Consider the following 19198-nt stretch of genomic DNA (forward strand, 5'->3'; position numbering starts at 1 on the left):
TGTAAGGCATGTTAACACTGAGCTGAACAGGATGCTCCAGACACCGGCCAAATTTTACATAAGTGTTGTTCCAGTAAATGCTAGTGGTAGGTGGGGATACACTAAACATGGCCTGCACGTGAATAGAAAGAGGAAAAGTAAGTTAGCTTCTCTATTAGCAGAAATTGTTAGGGGGTCCACAGTCACACAAAGGCTGATCCCTGTGGTTAATGGGTTCAGGCAGACAGGTTTTTTAGGTTAAAGCCAAAGTCCAGATAGATAACAATCAAGATAAATAGAATAAAAGAAACTTCACATAAAGTTAATTGGGGTAAAGCTAATGGCAGAACCAACATACTTCATCAAAATATCAGGGGAATAAAAAATAAAGTAGATGAGCTATCAGTGTGTTTAGATGATCTCAAAAATAAGAATGAGATTGATATAATCCGTCTGTCTGAACACCATGTAACTGTGGGAATGGATAGTTTCAGTATAAGTGGGTATAATTTAGCATCTTACACTTTTAGATCTAGGATGGATAAAGGAGGAGTTGCCATTTTCATAAAACAAGGGTATAAATCCAAAACTGTAGAAGTAAGCAAATTTTGCATTGATCATCACTGAGGTTTGTGCATGTGAACTTCAGCTAGATAATGTAGTATTGATATTAGCAACCGTGTACAGGTCCCCATTAGGAGACTGGGAGCTGTTCATAAAAAAGTGACTCCCTATTATGCTGTCTGTTAGACAAAAAGAAGTTATTAATCTGTGGTGATGTCAATATAAACGTTCTAAGTAATTCTGATAGGAAAAGTGAACTAGAAGTGCTTTAACAACATATAACATGTATAGCTCAGGACAGTAGCACGCTAATAGATAATGTATTAGTACAGAAAGAGGATGTAAAACAAACACGTGCTTTCCCTGTGGTAAATGGATTGTCAGACCATGATGCACAACTGATTTACTTACAAAACCTAACAGGGTGTACAGTTTGGAAACCATTAATTAAAAGTGTGAGGTCGCTCAACCCAGTATCTATACAGCACTTCAGAGAAAGCTTAATAAATGTTAACTGGGGAGATGTACATAATGAGCGAAATGCTAATGATAAGTGCAAAATATTTCCTGATAAATTTATATCCGTCTTTGAACATTGTTTCCCAAAGAAAATTACTAAGTATAACACCACACACTTTTCAAAGAAACCTTGGATTCCTACAGGTATTAAAGTGTCTTCAGAAAGAAAAAGAAAACTGTACGAGACAGCAAGAACTAGTAAAGATCCAGAAGTAGTTTCACACTATAAAAGTTATTGTAACATACTGAGAAAAGTTGTAAGGAAATCAAGAAATATGTATGTTAGAGAAGAAATTAACAACTCTGGCAATAAAATCAAATCAATATGGAATGTTGTTAGAAGGGAGACAGGAAAAGTAACCACTGTGCCACGTAGCATTACTGTTAAAGAGAACGAGACCATCCTAACCAACACTACACATGTAGCTAATGTATTTAACTATCATTTCTTAAGTGTAGGAGAAAAAATTGGTGAGAACAGTTCAAAAGAAGAAGCTAGGCAGTACATGGAAGAGTCTGTTTTGAAAAAATTTAGTCAGATTAAGTTTCACCTAATGACCTCTTGTGAAATAAGTAAAATTATTAAATCTCTGAAAAATAAATGTTCTGTTGGAGTAGATGACATCTCTAATAAGATATTAAAACAATGTGGAGCAATTACAGCTGATGTTCTGAGTCACATATGTAATGCATCACTAACTCAAGGTATTTTCCCAGACAGGTTAAAATATGCCATTGTCAGGCCTCTCTACAGAAAGGGGGACACCACAGATGTCAATAATTATCTGCCAGTATCCTTCCTTACAGCACTCTCAAAAATCTTCGAGAAAGTAATGTACTCAAGAGTGGTTAGCCATCTCAACAGTAATGGGATACTTAGTAAATCACAGTTTGGATTTCAAAAATGCTGTTCCACTGAGACAGCAATATACAATTTCACTGTCCACTTAATAGAGTCTTTAAATAGTAAAATCTCACCAATAGCAATTTTCTGTGACTTGTCCAAAGCATTTGATTGTGTGAACCATGACATTATGTTATAGAAATTACAAATCTATGGTATAAATGGAATAGCATATGAGTGGTTTAAGTCCTGCCCATAGAACAGGAAGCAAAAAGTTTCCTTATATGGGTCAAGTGATTTAAATAAGTTTGCCACTTCATCTAACTGGGGTGAAATTACTTTAGGTGTTCCACAGGGTTCAATCATGGGTACCCTTCTGTTCTTGATATATGTGAACGACCGCCCTTCCTATTCAAACAGGAAGCTGAACTGACACTGTTTGCTGATGATACAAGCATCATTATTAATCCAGTAAAAGAAAGTCCAATTGAAAATGATAGAAATAAGGTCTTTGGAAAAGTCATTAATTGGTTCTTTGCAAATGCGCTTGCTCTTTCTTTGAAAAAACACAGTAAATCCAATTATCCGCTGCAAAAAGTACAGTTCCTTCAATAAATAAAACACATTAACAGAAGTCAGTAGACAGGGTAGAGCATACTAAGTGTTTGGGTGTACGTGTAGATGAGAATCTTAATTGGAAAATTCATGTCTTGGATCTCCTAAAGCGACTAGGTTCAGCAACTTCTGCAATCTGAATAATTGCCAATTTTGAGGACACAGAAATTAGGAAGCTAACATACTTCGCATACTTTCACTCTCCGATGTCATACGGAATAATATTTTGGGGTAACTCAACATTTAGACAAAAAGTATTCACTGCTCAAAAGAAAGTGGTTAGAATAATGTGTGGGGTTCATAGTTGCACATCTTGTAGGCAACTTTTTAAAAGATTGGGCACTCTTACAACAGCCTAATGAAATTTGTTCTCAACAACATGGACCAGTTTAAAAACAACAGTGATATTCATGATTATAACACCAGAAAAATAAAGACTTACACTATCCTTTGCTCAACCTACCTTTGGCACAGAATGGGGTAAAATATGCTGCTATAAAAATTTTCGACAAATTACAGATGAAATAAGGTGTCTGACAGACAGCAGTAATGGCTTCAAAAATAAATTGAAATCATATCTCCTTGACAACTCCTCTTATACCATAGATGAATTCTTAAATAGGAATAAATAAAACTATAAATATAATATGTGCATTTTATGCCATGGGAATGGGGTAAAAAATAGAAATATTAATCTTTAACTCTGTATTGTAATATAACTAACTATAACACCTAATCCTTTACCTACACATCAACTCAGCCAACGAACACACTCGTCAACTCCTATCCTTAATAAAAGTCCTCAATCTTTCCTCTCCCACATCCACACCGGCTGTTCAGAGCATCCTCCTACAGGCCAACCGCAAATTAGAACAGCATACCACCCTCCACCTCAAAAAACTATCCAATCTCCTGGTTTCCCACCTCCAGAAAGGCAACTCACTCACCCTTCACAACCTTTCCAGTAAACCTCAACCTCCTCTCATTGCACACTTCCAGCTCCACTCCCCCCAAAACCTCAAAATTCCAATCAATGCAATCTGGAACCACAACACCCTAATTCAGTAGTTAATCTTTCCTCCAAACCTCTCTCCCAATCCGAAACCTCTGTCCTATCCAAAGGCCTCACCTTCAGCCCCACTCCCAGATTCAACCAAACAGCCCTCGTCAAAGATTTACTGTCCTACACTCGTACTCTCTGATGGAAGTATCACTTTGCCACGAAGAAAAATGATCCTAATCCTACTCCTAATGATCCAACTCCCCAAGACACTATCCAAATTGAACCCTGCCTGGAACAGTTCCGTCCTCCGTCACAGCGGGACCCACCTCCTCTTCTTCAAAATCACCCTCTCCAAACCTTCCAGGAATTTCTGACTTCCAGCCTTGCTTCTCAATCCTTCTTAAAAAATCTTAATTCTACTCCAAACATCACCACTGCTGAAGCCCAAGCTATCCGTGATCTGAAGGCTGACCGATCCATCGTCATTCTTCTGGCGGACAAGGGTTCCACGACCGTGGTACTTTATTGTGGGTAGTATGTGGCTGAGGGACTGCGTCAGCTTTCAGACAACACCACATACAAAGTTTACCAAGGTAATCCCATTCCTGATGTCCAGGCGGAGCTTCAAGGAATCCTCAGAACCTTAGGCCCCCTACAAAACCTTTCACCTGACTCCATCAACCTCCTGACCCCACCGACACCCCGCACCCCTACCTTCTACCTTCTTCCCAAAATTCATAAACCCAACCATCCCGGCCGCCCCATTGTAGCTGGTTACCAAGCCCCCACAGAGCATATCTCTGCCTACGTAGATCAACACCTTCAATCCCATTACATGCAGTCTCCCATCCTTCATCAAAGACACCAACCACTTTCTCGAACGCCTAGAATCCTTACCCAATCTGTTACCCCCGGAAACCATCCTTGTAACCATTGATGCCACTTCCTTATACACAAATATTCCGCACGTCCAGGGCCTCGCTGCGATGGAGCACTTCCTTTCACGCCAATCACCTGTCACCCTACCTAAAACCTCTTTCCTCATTACCTCAGCCAGCTTCATCCTGACCCACAACTTCTTCACTTTTGAAGGCCAGACATACCAACAATTAAAGGGAACAGCCATGGGTACCAGGATGGCCCCCTCGTACGCCAACCTATTCATGGGTCGCCTAGAGGAAGCCTTCTCGGTTACCCAGGCCTGCCAACCCAAAGTTTGGTACAGATTTATTGATGACATCTTTATGATCTGGACTCACAGTGAAGAAGAACTCCAGAATTTCCTCTCCAACCTCAACTCCTTTGGTTCCATCAGATTCACCTGGTCCTACTCCAAATCCCATGCTACTTTCCTTAACGTTGACCTCCATCTATCCAACGGCCAGCTTCACACGTCTGTCCACATCAAACCCACCAACAAGCAACAGTACCTGCATTATGACAGCTGCCACCCATTCCACATCAAACGGTCCCTTCCCTACAGCCTAGGTCTTCGTGGCAAACGAATCTGCTCCAGTCCGGAATCCCTGAACCATTACAACAACAACCTGACAAAAGCTTTCGCATCCCGTAACTACCCTCCCGACCTGATACAGAAGCAAATAACCAGAGCCACTTCCTCATCCCCTCAAACCCAGAACCTCCCACAGAAGAACCACAAAAGTGCCCCACTTGTGACAGGATACTTTTCGGGACTGGACCAGACTCTGAATGTGGCTCTCCAGCAGGGATACGACTTCCTCAAATCCTGCCCTGAAATGAGATCCATCCTTCATGAAATCCTCCCCACTCCACCAAGAGTGTCTTTCCGCCGTCCACCTAACCTTCGTAACCTGTTAGTTCATCACTATGAAATCCCCAAACCACCTTCCCTACCCTCTGGCTCCTACCCTTGTAACCACCACCGGTGTAAAACCTGTCCCATGCACCCTCCCACCACCACCTACTCCAGTCCTGTAACCCGGAAGGTGTACACGATCAAAGGCAGAGCCACGTGTGAAAGCACCCACGTGATTTACCAACTGACCTGCCTACACTGTGATGCATTCTATGTGGGAATGACCAGCAACAAACTGTCCATTCGCATGAATGGACACAGGCAGACAGTGTTTGTTGGTAATAAGGATCACCCTGTGGCTAAACATGCCTTGGTGCACGGCCAGCACATCTTGGCACAGTGTTACACCGTCTGGGTTATCTGGATACTTCCCACTAACACCAACCTATCCGAACTCCGGAGATGGGAACTTGCTCTTCAATATATCCTCTCTTCCTGTCCCACCAGACCTCAATCTCCGTTAATTTCAAGTTGCCGCCACTCATACCTGTCATTCAACAACATCTTTGCCTCTGCACTTCTGCCTCGACTGATATCTCTGCCCAACCTGTCTTTAAATAGGTCTGCTTGTGTCTGTATATGTGTGGATGGATACGTGTGCGCGCGCGCACGAGCGAGTGTATACCCGTCCTTTTTTCCCCCTGAGGTAAGTCTTTCCGCTCCCGGGATTGGAATGACTCCTTACCCTCTCCCTTAAAACCCACATCCTGTCATCTTTCCCTCTCCTTCCCTCTTTCCTGATGAGGCAACAGTTTGTTGCAAAAGCTTGAATTTTGTGTGTATGTTTGTGTGTCTGTCGACCTGCCAGCACTTTCATTTGGTAAGTCACTTCATCTTTGTTTTTAGATATAACTAACTAACTTGTTTCATCTGATGTCAAACTCCTCTTGTCGCTTTTTTTCCACTAGTTAAGCAGTTTTTTGCTGTATCACTAACAAAATCTGTCTAAGCTTCAGAAGTACTTAGCAAAGCAAATAAGAAGTAGTTATTTGCTAAAATTCTATGTATTTTGTTTATAATTAACAGCTTCATTCTCAAAACAAATTATGCTACATAAGCTCAGTATAACAAAACACCAGCTTGGTTATTAGCCACCAGTCCTAAGCAGTGTAATTATCTGTGTTACACAAACAAAAGCATGTACAAGTAAGAGCATTAATGTCATAGTTATTTCACTCTCAAGTGACATAATGGAATAAAAAGAGTATTACCATGTTAGAGTGTTTCTAAAAGCGGCAAAACCGATGAGAGCAGAACTAATGACAAAAAGTACACTCCTCAGTGATGATAGAAGAGTTGGCTGTTGGCTTGACACAACCACTCCATTAGTAATATCCTTCTTGGTGTTCAGTAGTGATGGAGGCTGGAATTCAGTCATATTGTGACCTAAAAATGGGACAAAAAGTTAACGGGAATATAAATGAACCATACATTTGTTAGTTTTTCCTATTTAAACATGACTAGCAGAGAAAACGACAAATATTCTGTATTATAGCATCACTGTTTTTCTTAATCCTGACATTTTAGTGCTTTCAATACTCAATAAGAATGCAAACATTATAAGGAGACATAATGGCTGGTGAGTACTAACCTTCAGGAGGAAAAATTCTAATTCTTGTTGACAGACGTTTATTTATTTACTTTAGCCCCGAGAATATTATGCGGTACAACGTACAAATGATACAGGCCAAGTCATAAACATTAAAACACAAAAATGTGGCAGAGAATAAGCTATAGTAATAAAATTATATAAAACAGCTAACTTAACCTACGAGAGGAGCGAGGATGTTTTATTGTATCTTATAAGTAGAGGAAGACATCAGGAAAATACGTAAGTGAAAGTACTCCTCTTGGTTAATGATGTAAAAATATTGCCAAGAATTTAAACTGAATGCTAAGAAATTGGTCAGTTTTAGTGCCACAACGTAAAGAAAATCAGTGCTGTGCAAAAGAAGCTTGGGGAGCTCAGGAAGAGAATCATTAAAATTAAAGGCAACAGTTAGAATATTTCACCAGAATGTTCAGTACACAAACAACAACAAAAATGAATTAAAAGTTTTATTGAAGGAACATAAGAAAAACATTCTAGTAGTCACAGAAAATGGGGTATAAGGAAACCAAGTAGACATCTACAACTTGAAAAATTATGCAAATATGAACAGTTTGAGCAGAACATTGCATAAAAATCCTACAAATCAACTAAAGTCATCCAAAATACCACAAAATATACTAGGAAAGTGAGCTTGGAAGCTACAGCAGGGGAAATAAAAATTGCAGGGAAGATATGCTGTGTATTGGGCCTTTACCAATCACCAAATGGTGAAATAAAACTACTCTGAACAACTACAATATTCAACCAAGAGCTTTCAAAAACATACTTATCACACGTCTTTCTCCCTACATTGTGCTCAGTCGACTGCCAGCTTTTTCCTGGCCCACGGTGAGAGTACAGGGGTGAGGTAGGGGTTTACGGTGGGTTGGGGTGAAGGATAGTGTGTGGCAGGAAGCAGGGAGGGGGTTGGGGGGAGTGTCTAGTGGCTCCTGGGAGAGTGGGTAGCCATCTGTGGGCTAGCTAGCGGTGCAGGTAGAGGGGGATTTGAACACAGACCCAAGAAAAAATGCAAACAACATTAAGACATTACTGGACTTACTGCATACTTACAACCTAAAGATTAAACTACATGAAGGCACCAGAATAACTATGCTTAGTGAAACTACTATTGGTCGCCTGCTAACAAATATTTCTTCATACTACAGTAATGCACAAGTAAAACTCCACACTAGAGAATCATTCTGCAATCTTGATAGACATTAACATAAAGACATGGAAGTCAGCAGGAGATATGGGAGTGAAAAAGGTAGAAGATTTACTCACAAAACTTAATTCAATTAACAATGGTGTTAATGGCAGAAAAATAGGAAAATTATATGCAATGATGCAAATTTAATACGACCAATTCTTCTTCCTTTATTGAATTATTATTATAATGCTACATGTTTTGTCAGCAAAATCCTAATGAAAAAAATAATAACAGCTGGAAGCCTGGGGAGGTACTCCACACAAGAAATAAAATATTTCACAAGCTCCCTAGAATATAGTTTACACAACGACACTAGATTGCAGGCAACTGTGCTACCAGCCACTGCACAAGCGCGCTGCGCGTTTGCGCAACTCGTCGGTGAAACTAAACACTTTCGGCGTGTTCCAACATTGGCGACACTAGTTGCATAAGTTTTGAGGTTGTGTGTGTTCGTAGAGTGTAGACAAACTGAAATATGACATCACGTGCGGTCAGAACATAGATAGTTTGACAATATCTGAGATGCAGGGCGATTGAATTATCCTGCAACATCCTTACAACTTATTCAGACTGTTTATGACCACCCTGTATAGCTCTAGAAGATGAACTGATTATTAAAAAAAATAAAAATAAAAAAATAAAGTACATACAATGCCGAAAATTCCACATATAAACCATACCACTGCTTTCATCCCAGCAACTGATGCATAAGTTTCAAATCTAATAAAGTAACTAAAAGTCAAATATTCACCTGGCTTGGATGATGTCATATCTCATCTAAGGAATGTAGGAAAGTATACTAAAACCCTTAACACATATGCTGAAGTGTGCAACAGAAGCAGATACATTTCCAGCAAGTAAATTAAAGCCAGTATTTAAGAAAGGAAGCAGAGATGACTTAGGAAACTAGAGGCCAATATCTTTGATCTCCACCTCTGCAAAAATCTATGAAATGCTGATAAAGAAAAATCAACAGATTTAGCTAAACATCTTTGGGGTTCACTTGAAAGGCAACAGAAGACTTGAGGGACATTCTTGGACCCATCTAAAGCGTTTTACTGCATGCATCATTCGAGGCTAATGGAGAACCTCTATCGGTATGGAATTTGAGGGAAATGCTATGACAAAGTCAAATCATACATAACAAATAAGAAACAATGCACAGAAATCAGGCGTACAAGTGGGGGGGGGGGGGGGGGGGGGGGATATAATTAGTTACAGATTTGGGTTACAAATTATCAGACTTGGTGCATCACAAGGTTACATGCTTGGGCCAATACTATTTATTCTCTATGTAAATAATCTCATAATATACAAAGCAGAAACTTACAATGTATGCCAATTATGCTACAATTATATGTGCAGCTGAGATAAAGGAGGAGCTTGAAAAGGTAGCACTGCTAAATATTGAATCTGCACATAAATATCTAGTAAAAAAACAATCTTTATAAACCAAACAGAGCAAAATGTAGAACTCAAATATTAAATTAAATAGAGAGGCAATTAAAGAAGGAAGCAGCACAAAAATTTTACGAACTACTGTAAATGAGCATTTGACATGTAGATGAACTCTGTAGAAAGATAAACACACAGATTTAATTCATGCACAAAACAGCAAAAGTTGTGGATGGTTAAGTCCTCAGGACAGTGTAATATGGACTTGTATCCCTTTAACTGTCCTACTCATTCCATATATGGGAAAGTGCACAAGCTAGCTACTTGAAAAGAATATTTAAAATCCAGTAAAGAACAGTAAAGTGTGTAATGAAAATACCACCCAGACAGACTTGCATACAAGTAAGTAAAGAAGTACATGACCAAACAACAAGAGGAGAGGAAAATTATTATTAGGTGTAATTATTACACTCAAAGTGACCATGAGTGCTCCCAATGAAGCAGGCAAAAGGTTTTTAACAAGCTACCAAAATGCATTAAGGAAGAAAAGGAATCAATTAAAAAAATTCATCTGAAAGTGTATCTCACAGAGAAATGTATAAAGCGCAGAGTGCCACTCAATGAAACATGGTACACAGCGAAACATACCATTTCAGCTGTCTCTAGTAATATTTTTTCTTCGTTTTGATATCACTGTATGTTGACTTTTATTAGAGACGTCTTTGACTGTAATGATGGATAATTTGGTGAACTAAATTCTGTTTTATATGTTACTGCATATTTTTGATAGAAATTACAATGAACATCTATTTATAAATTTAATATTTTCCATAACACATGCAGCTAACAGGGATTTGCTATTTTATGTTCAAATACACACTTTCAGCTATGCAATGACCAGTTTCAGAGATGGTAGATACATAGGTTATGTATCTTGAACAATTTTTTGTTTATGTTGTCTTTAGTACACAGTGAAACACTTGTATACGATACACAGTGAACCACTGTAGACTCATGGATGCAGAGAAATTCAGGCTTATCACAGTTTATAAAGTTGCAGAATGTGCCGATGAAAAGTTTCTGAAGACAGTGACACCAACAAATGTAACTTCTGGGTGTAGAAAATGTGGAATTTATCCACTTAATGTTAGCATCTTCTATAAGTTGGATTTCCTTGTGTCTGTGGTTTCAGACCACTCTTTAAATTCTGATGGTGTGCCTAATCCAATAGAAACACTGGATTATTATTATTATTGGATGCATGACCCCTCCAAAAACTTTGGAAGATGATATGCAAAATGTTGAGGCAGTCGGTTGACATTCATACATTGATAACAATAGCACCAGCAAATCCTATATCTCACCAAAGGAGTTTCATGGTTTCCCAAAAGCACCTCATAAAAAAATAACACTCAAAAGGGGGAAGCATCATATTGACTTCAGCATCTGAGGAGGCAGCTATTGAGGGGAAAAAAAAAACTTTCAAGGATAAGGATAAAATTTAGAAGAAAAGATAACAGAAGTGTAAAGAGAGCGAATAAGCAGAAAACTAAGCATTGTGAAAGTAAAAGGGCTTCAAGCAAAACTGATGAATAAAATGATAAAGATGAGCTGTCGTTCCACGGATCAGGAACTTTTATTCTACCTTCATCATTGCATATGGCTACCAAGAGACTATAAAATTATATTCTCTGTCCAGTCAATTTTAGTAGACTTTATGTTCACTGGGCAAAACTTTATGTATTTTAATGTCTGTAATTGTATTTAACATAGATATTAATGTTTTATGTGTGACCTACGCTATTCAAGTATTAATAATGTAAAAAATCATAACCGTTTCACTGTGTACTATGCGTGATACACAGTGAAATATTTGCAATGTCTTTTTAGGGCTCTAATTTCATTTATTAATTAGGTGCCACATTATATTTGTTGGCAATGAATTGTTCTTTTAAATAAATACAAACATTTTGTTCTGTAAGAAATATTTTCAACAAAATCATCATAAATGCAATTTTTGTTTCACTGTGTACTACTCTCCCCTACAGTACGAGTGAGTATTAAATTCAGCATTAGATGCTATACTGTAACAGAAAATATGTAATAACCTCATACGTAAAAATCTGAATGCTTGATGCTCTGCAACTTTAAGATATTTATTAAAGTACACCTTCTGAACATCATGAGCTGCATCTGATATGTTTATTTGCCAAATCGGTATTTGGGTGTATCACCAATCAGTGGCATTTAATTCAAAGGAACAAATAACTGTAGGTGTGTCAACTTCTACAACATGACAATTGTATATATAATAGCAGAAACATAAGTCTACTTACATTACATTATCTGTAGCAATGACGTCTGTATCAGTTGTCAATTTTTTATGACGTTCAGATTGGTGTGCATCTAGAATGCAAACCACCAAGTGGACACCTAGAACTCAATCACAACCATGTCTATGTTAAAATTATAGAATCTGTAATCTATCCTATCCCATAGTACACAGGCTGTCAGGCATGTTGCTGCCATACAGAAGCATAAGTAAGCAGACTTAATTTTTTGCTATTGTATATATAGTTGTCATGTTGTAGAAATTGATGTACATACAGATGTTTGTTCCCTTGCATCAGATGGTACTGGTGATGGGTTATACACCCGGATACCGGTTTGGCAAATAGACATAGTGAGTGCAGCTCATAATGTTTAGAAGATGTCCTCTAACAAACCTCATATGTGCCTATAAAGTGTAATGCAGTTTCCTTTATTGCACATTTATTGTATATACATTGTATTTAAGCCTTGGTGTAATGTAGCATGGTACACGCAGTCATCACACAGATATTCATCAGTCTTACTCTTTGTTATGATGCACCCTATGCTCTCAGTTGAAAATTATCATCTAGAGCCCATAAGCAGAGACTAAATAAACAAATAAATTGAAAGTTGTTATTAGCATACTCTAAAGGAGACTTTCCTCACAGAAAATTATTTTTGTGACAAAGTAGATTCTAGTGGGATACAATATGTCTTGCTAATTCAGATGTTTCCTATTACACTTCCTCACAAGGCAAATAAGTGTGTGTAACCACTCATACTGCTCCTCTTTGTGTATGTTCTGTTTTCACTCTTAGAATGTTTTGCAGTCTCTCTCTCTCTCTCTCTCTCTCTCTCTCTCTCTCTCTCTCTCTCTCTCTCTCAATCAGTCTGTGATTTGCTTTACTGACATGTTAATCTTTCTGTCAATTCCATCTCATATCTTGTTGCAGTGTTGTCAACAAGTAATTATATGACATAATCGAAGCCAGTTGTAGCTCAATAATCATTAGCTGGAATGCAAGAGAGAAGAAAAAACTGAACCAATAACCAATTGTAAATTAGGTGCACAACAGAAAACATACAGGAACAAAGTGGGTGTAACTGAAAATCTTAATGCAGGGGGAAAAGAACCTTTATTCAGTAGTGAGTGTCAAACTGTTGCAGACAATGAATTGCATCATGAAAAATTGACTCATCTTACAATAAAGTATAAGAGCCCAGCTTCCCGTATTCACCTCCATTACTCTGTGTTGTTACCATTCTCTTCCATTAAAGATCCCATCTATCACCATTTAAATAACTCAGTTTGGATCTATCCTTTTTGCTGCTACAAAATATCCTCCCCCACAGTATTGTTATGAGGAGATGGTTATCTGTCATTCTTTACAGGCCAGCTACGTCTCTGCAACTTTCTAAATCTAACAGTGTTTCATATTCACAGTCATCATTTCCCTGTTTCTTCATTTGTGCTCAGATGCTATTGATTGTTTTCAACAACGTGGCCGCATTTTCAATAGTATTTTCTTATCAAAATCATTTCAATTGCATTCATTTGCTTTTGTTAGCATTAAACAGTCCCATAAGAAATAATTAATTAGTCTTATTGGTGTTTTATAGACGTTCAGCTTCAGCATTCTATTAACTATTTTACTATTTAAAGTCTAAAATTAGCAAAATATGTTGGGTTTTTACCTTGGGTTCTGTCTTTATTTATGTCTGCCATAATTTTCTGAATGTCTCTTAGATAATCTAGATATTTTAATGTACTTAGAAATGCAATTTTTACAGACATTTAGTAAGTTAATTGTACTTTATTCCTATGCTATCAGTGTTACAGCCATACATTTTTTGTTTCATTTGACTGGCTTCGGCCTCTGGTACAGCACTAAGTATAGCAAAATTACTATATGTTCGGCGCTGTAATTTATATTACTTCTTAACTGCACTGAAAGTAATTGCCTTAAGTAGAAGTAATAGTTTGTTAAGCAGTATTTATACATCCATCCTTTTGTAAACAAAGCTTCTTTTAAAATAAATGTCCACCTCCATTCATTATTATGTATTTATCCATTCTGAAGAACAATGTTACCTTCACAGATATATCCCACCTTCAAGTATCTACAAAAAATTCTGATAAAGCTACTAGTGATAATACTTTTTTGTATGGTTTTGATGAACTGGATAGGAATCTAACTAAATGCAGAATGTAAGCACACTAAAATGGTTATTTCTCACAGTGAGGTTCCCAACAAAGTAGATAGGTAATAGCCCATCAGCCATTAACAACCTGTTATTAGATCCAAATACCTCCAGTGACTTAGATGTAAAAGTAAATGGTCTGTTGAACCATCGTGGTCAAATACTGATGGCAAAAGATGTTCTCAGTTAGGCTCATATCACAACAGAAAACTATTACTGAATCACAATTAATGACTTCGTCAATGTGTTTAGATATGTTCCCTGAACATATTATCACAGCATTTCAAGTTCTGTACTGAACTAAAATGTACAAAAATCATAGAAACTTAACTTTATAGTGTATTAATAATAAACTACCACTATACTTCTAAATGCTATTCACTCAAATGTCCTCTAAATTTAACCAAGTAAACTGGAAAGAAAGCTGCTTCTCTGGAAAAAGATACTACCTTCTCAGTTACACTGTACACCTGCTGTTTCTCTGCTATTACTATCTTAATCCAGTTGGGTGAAACTTTTTTCCCTTACAAAATTAACAGTTATATTACATGCTGTTCTTTATCATATTCTGGTAGCTTAATATTTGCTTGGTCGTACTTATTTTCCAAAGAAATAGTTACCTACAGCTGTAAATCCAGAGTCCTTTTTACTAAATATTACTACTGACCATGCAGCTTTGGAATGTACAATGCTGTTTGCTATCTAGTAAAACGAATTTTTGAAGCCTTGATCTAGATATTCAGACAATTTACAGAAACAGTGGCTTGTGAACTATGTTTCTGATTTTTTTTTTTAGTTAGCAGAATTTTCAAATCTCTCACTTTATGTTAGGTTTGAGCTCATTGAATGACTTTGCACCAGAGTAGACAGTTCCATTCTGAACATGAGACAAGGAGGAAAGTCTACACGTAAATTATTTTTGTATCTTGCATTGCAATTGTGCAGATCACATTCCATAGACATCGGATTTTTATTGTCACCGACAAAAACAATTAAGGTGTAAACTAACTGTGAAGCTGGTATAAGAATCCCATGATACTTAAAATGGGTTCTGCAAGATGTGGAGTTACCTATTTCATACAATATTCTCACTGCTGCTAAATAAATACTCTGAGAACACTGTCCCAGAAGATAACAACATAAGACAACAGCGAGTGAAAATATTCAAAAATAAGCCAACACCTTTGTCTTTAGGTGAACAATGTAAGAGGTCTCTAACTTGTTTTATCTATCTGACTAAAAATGTGTCCAAGCAAAATTATAGGACAAAACTGCACATGATGTAAGCACTTCAAATTCAAAGTTTATGAGTCTTTTAGGTTCAGCAGGACTTGAAATTGGATACACGTGTCAGAAACTTTTCCACCAGAATATCAATAGTGTGCTATTGTATGGCTATACCAAAATTTAAAAGTGATCAAAAAGTGCTGCATTCATACTGTGCAGTATAAACCATTTTTGAGGGAATATTGCTCACAGCAAAAATTTATTTAGAATGCAAAAGAGAGCAATGAGTATAATTTGTGGCCTTAACCCGGCTGTTCTATTAAGGCGTATGTTGCCTGAAAGTAAAATTCTTTTTTATTATTATTTTTTATGTGAGAAATGTTTGTGAAACTCAGTGACTTTTTCTATAATTGCACGAGATACTTGTGATTCAAAACATTTTGGTTATTAAAATAGTTGTGTTCCAAAAGTTAACTATTACATATGTAGTGCTCAAGTCAATACGGCCAAAAAGAAATTCCATTCCTTTATCATCTGAAATCAACATATTTATGGGTTTTACTGCCTTCTCACAGCCGTATGTTGTCAAAGATTTAATTGATCCATTATCAACAGCCAATTTGTTTTGCATTATTGTTCAAATGAAATCCTGCTGGCAGAGTGTTCTCTGGGTTACTTGACTGATGAAATGCTGTAACTTAGTTTGTGAATAATGACTACGGAAAATAAATCACTAACTGGTGCCAAGACAAAAGCGAATATAAATGTTTCAAATAGTGAAGACTCAGTTTCTGATTGTAAAGCTAAGATGATCAACAGTTCTAAAGCAAGGCTGCAGTGACTACTACAGTCAACATTGTGTCAGTAATACACAAACTATTCCTTCAAGAAATTGTGCAACAGAATGGCAGTACACCCAATTCTGCAAGATAACCCTCTTGCTGCACCCAACATTATTAAAGCTTCAAGGTGTGCAGCTGATAGAACAACTGACATAGTAAATTCATTTGAAGTAGTCTTCTATACAACTGAGAAGGAAGTTAATGGAGAGGAAAAATACTGAAGGTGAGTGAATTTATGGTCAACAATGGATAAATAATGACAGTGTTCTGTTTCAAGCGTATTCACACTGTTAATTCTTGCTGGTGTACATTGGTTGTATGGGCGAGTAAACAAAAAGCTGCGGTACAAGGAACCAGGCTGAAAATGTTTTGGGTAACAGTGTTATTATAAAAGTTCAGTAAAGTAGCATGTATTATGTACTCTCATAAGAAATCTAGTACAGAAGGAAAATAACACACTGTGAAATTTGCTGCACTGTGTGAAATTTGCTGCACTGCGTAATATTTGGAAAGAAATGAGTAGAAGTAATTCCTAAATTACATACCTCTGGAGCAAAGGTGACTGTCTATAAACAATTGGTACAGAAAGTATATTGCAAATAAACCATATGTGATCTTTGTTACAGTGAAACATCGTATGTATTGAAAGTGGAGATTTATGCAGACAAAGGAATGGGAGCATCACCATATGAAAATCAAGGTGCTTGATCTCATCAGTGAACTTAAGAGGTCAGAATGTAACCTTTGACAATTTACTTACTTCTCAAGATCTGGTCAGCAGCTGCAAAAAAGGAAATTAACACTTCTCAGAACTACATAGAGAAACTAGCCAGAACTTTCACAGAAAATACAAGAGAGGTAAATTTATAGTTTGTCATTTTACTTCACAAATGACACTTCTCTGGTCAATGACATTTGAAAGAAAAACAAAAATGTCATGCTTAATAGTATGATGCATCATGGTGGCTTGAGGATTGCAATAAGTTCCAGTTGGAATGCATATAAACTGACAAGAAAAATGCTGTTCTCAGAACTTGGACAACCACTCATACAGCAACATCAAGAGCACATTATCTATGGTTGGATGAATAACAGAAAGTTGTCAAGAAAAACCCAAACTTGTAAGTACTATTGCAATCTTGGAATGATCTCACAACACAGGAAACTATAAAATGTGTGTGCTGTAATTCCTGACCATCAAACATTGACAATAAGATGAAGTTGGTGTGTGGAAACTGTAAGAGACGTATCTGTAAAACTTACACTACTTACTGGTGTCAAAATAGTTAACAATGAATAGCAATATTGTGTTGGAGATTCATATTACATACTTGCTATGTTACTATGCAAATCCATTGTGCAAAACACATTTTAATAAAAATATAATTATTAAAAACAATTGTACACAGCTATTATGCTACATGGTAATTTAGTTTTACACACACACACACACACACACACACACACACACACACACACACACACACCAAAAAATTTTTTTTCACCCCAGTTCCCAAAACTCCTGAAGATCTGAAGATAGGCATTGACTCTGGATATTGTATCACAGACACAGTCTCTTTGACTGTTCAGAATTGTCACTGAACCCACCCAAAGATGTACAAGGCTTGTGTTGTCTGTAGTTCAATGACGCCTAGACGGTCAATACCATGGTTTGATCACGTCCGCATTGTTACTTTGTGCTAGGAAGGGCTCTCAACAAGGGCAGTGTCCAGGCATTTCAGAGTGAAATAAAGCGATGTTGTTTGGACATGGAGGAGATACAGAGAGACAGGAACTGTCGATGACATGCCACTCTCAGGCTACCCAAGGGCTATTACTGCAGTGGATGACCGCTACCTACGGATTTTGCCTCGGAGGAACACTGACACAATGCCACCATGTTGAATAATGCTTTTCGTGTAGCACAGGACGTGTTATAACTCAAACTGTGCGCAATAGGCTGCATGATGTACAACTTCACTCCCGACGTCCACGGTGAGGTCCATCTTTGCAACCATGACAACATGCAGCGTAGTGCAGATGGGCCTAACAACATGCTCAGGATTGGCATCACATTCTCTTCACTGATGAGTGTCGCATATGCCTTCAAATGTTCAAATGTGTGTGAATTTGTAAGGGACCAAACTGCACAAGTCGTCAGTCCCTAGACTTACACACTACTTAAACTAACTTATGCTAAGAACAGCACACACACTCGTGCCTGAGAGAGGACTTGAACCTCCAGCAGGAGGAGCCTTGCAATCTGTGACATGGTGCCTCAAACCGCACAGCCACTCCACATGGCCCATATACCTTCAACCAGTCAGTCATCGGAGACATGTTTGGAGGCAACCCGGTCAGGCTGAACGGCTTAGACACACTGTCCACAAGTGCAGCAAGGTGGAGGTTCCCTGCTGTTTTGGTGTGGCATTATGTGGGGCCAATGTATGCCACTGGTGGTCATAGAAGCCACTGTAATGGCTATACAATAAGTGAATGCCATCCTCTGACCAATAGTGCAACCACATTAGCAGCTTATTGGTGAGGCATTCGTCTTCATGGATGACAATTCACACCCCCATTGTGCACAACTTGTGAATGACTTCCTTCAGGATAACAACATGGCTCGATTAGAGTGGCCAGCACGTTCTCCAGACATGAACCCTATCGAACATGCTGGGATAGACTGGAAAGGGCTGTTTATGGACGATGTGATCCACCAACCAGTCTGAAGGATCTACGGCGAATCGCTGTTGAGTGGGACAATCTGGACCAATTTGATGAACTTATGGATAGTATGCTACGACAAATACATGCATGCATCAATGCAAGAGGATGTGCTACTGGGCATTAGAGGTTCTGGTGTGTACAGCAATCTGGACCACCATCTCTGAAGATTTCGCTGTGTGGTGGTACAACATGCAATGCGTGGTTTTCATGAGCAATAAAAAGGGCGGAAATGATGCTTATGTTGATCTCAATTCCAATATTCTGTACAGGTTCCGGACCTTTCAGAACCGAGGTGATACAAAACTTTTTTTGGTGTGTGTGTGTGTG

The 19198-nt window shown here is 37.9% G+C and overlaps 1 protein-coding gene across 4 annotated transcripts in view; it reads right to left on the minus strand.

The window, feature by feature from the left end:
- Positions 1 to 19198, minus strand: part of LOC124788273 (fatty acid hydroxylase domain-containing protein 2) — a 200808-nt gene that overhangs the window by 96234 nt on the left and 85376 nt on the right. For 3 of the 4 annotated variants that reach the window (XM_047255485.1, XM_047255483.1, XM_047255484.1), the window contains exon 2: positions 6573 to 6747. In XM_047255485.1, coding sequence (XP_047111441.1) covers positions 6573 to 6739 — 167 coding nt within the window. In that variant the 5' untranslated portion in view covers positions 6740 to 6747. Of the gene's footprint in view, positions 1 to 6572; positions 6748 to 16901; positions 16923 to 19198 lie in introns of all 4 variants that reach the window. The other variant, XM_047255486.1, reaches the window with a different exon arrangement.

The sequence above is a fragment of the Schistocerca piceifrons genome, chromosome 3, assembly GCF_021461385.2.
Source record: "Schistocerca piceifrons isolate TAMUIC-IGC-003096 chromosome 3, iqSchPice1.1, whole genome shotgun sequence".
Lineage (NCBI taxonomy): Eukaryota > Metazoa > Arthropoda > Insecta > Orthoptera > Acrididae > Schistocerca > Schistocerca piceifrons.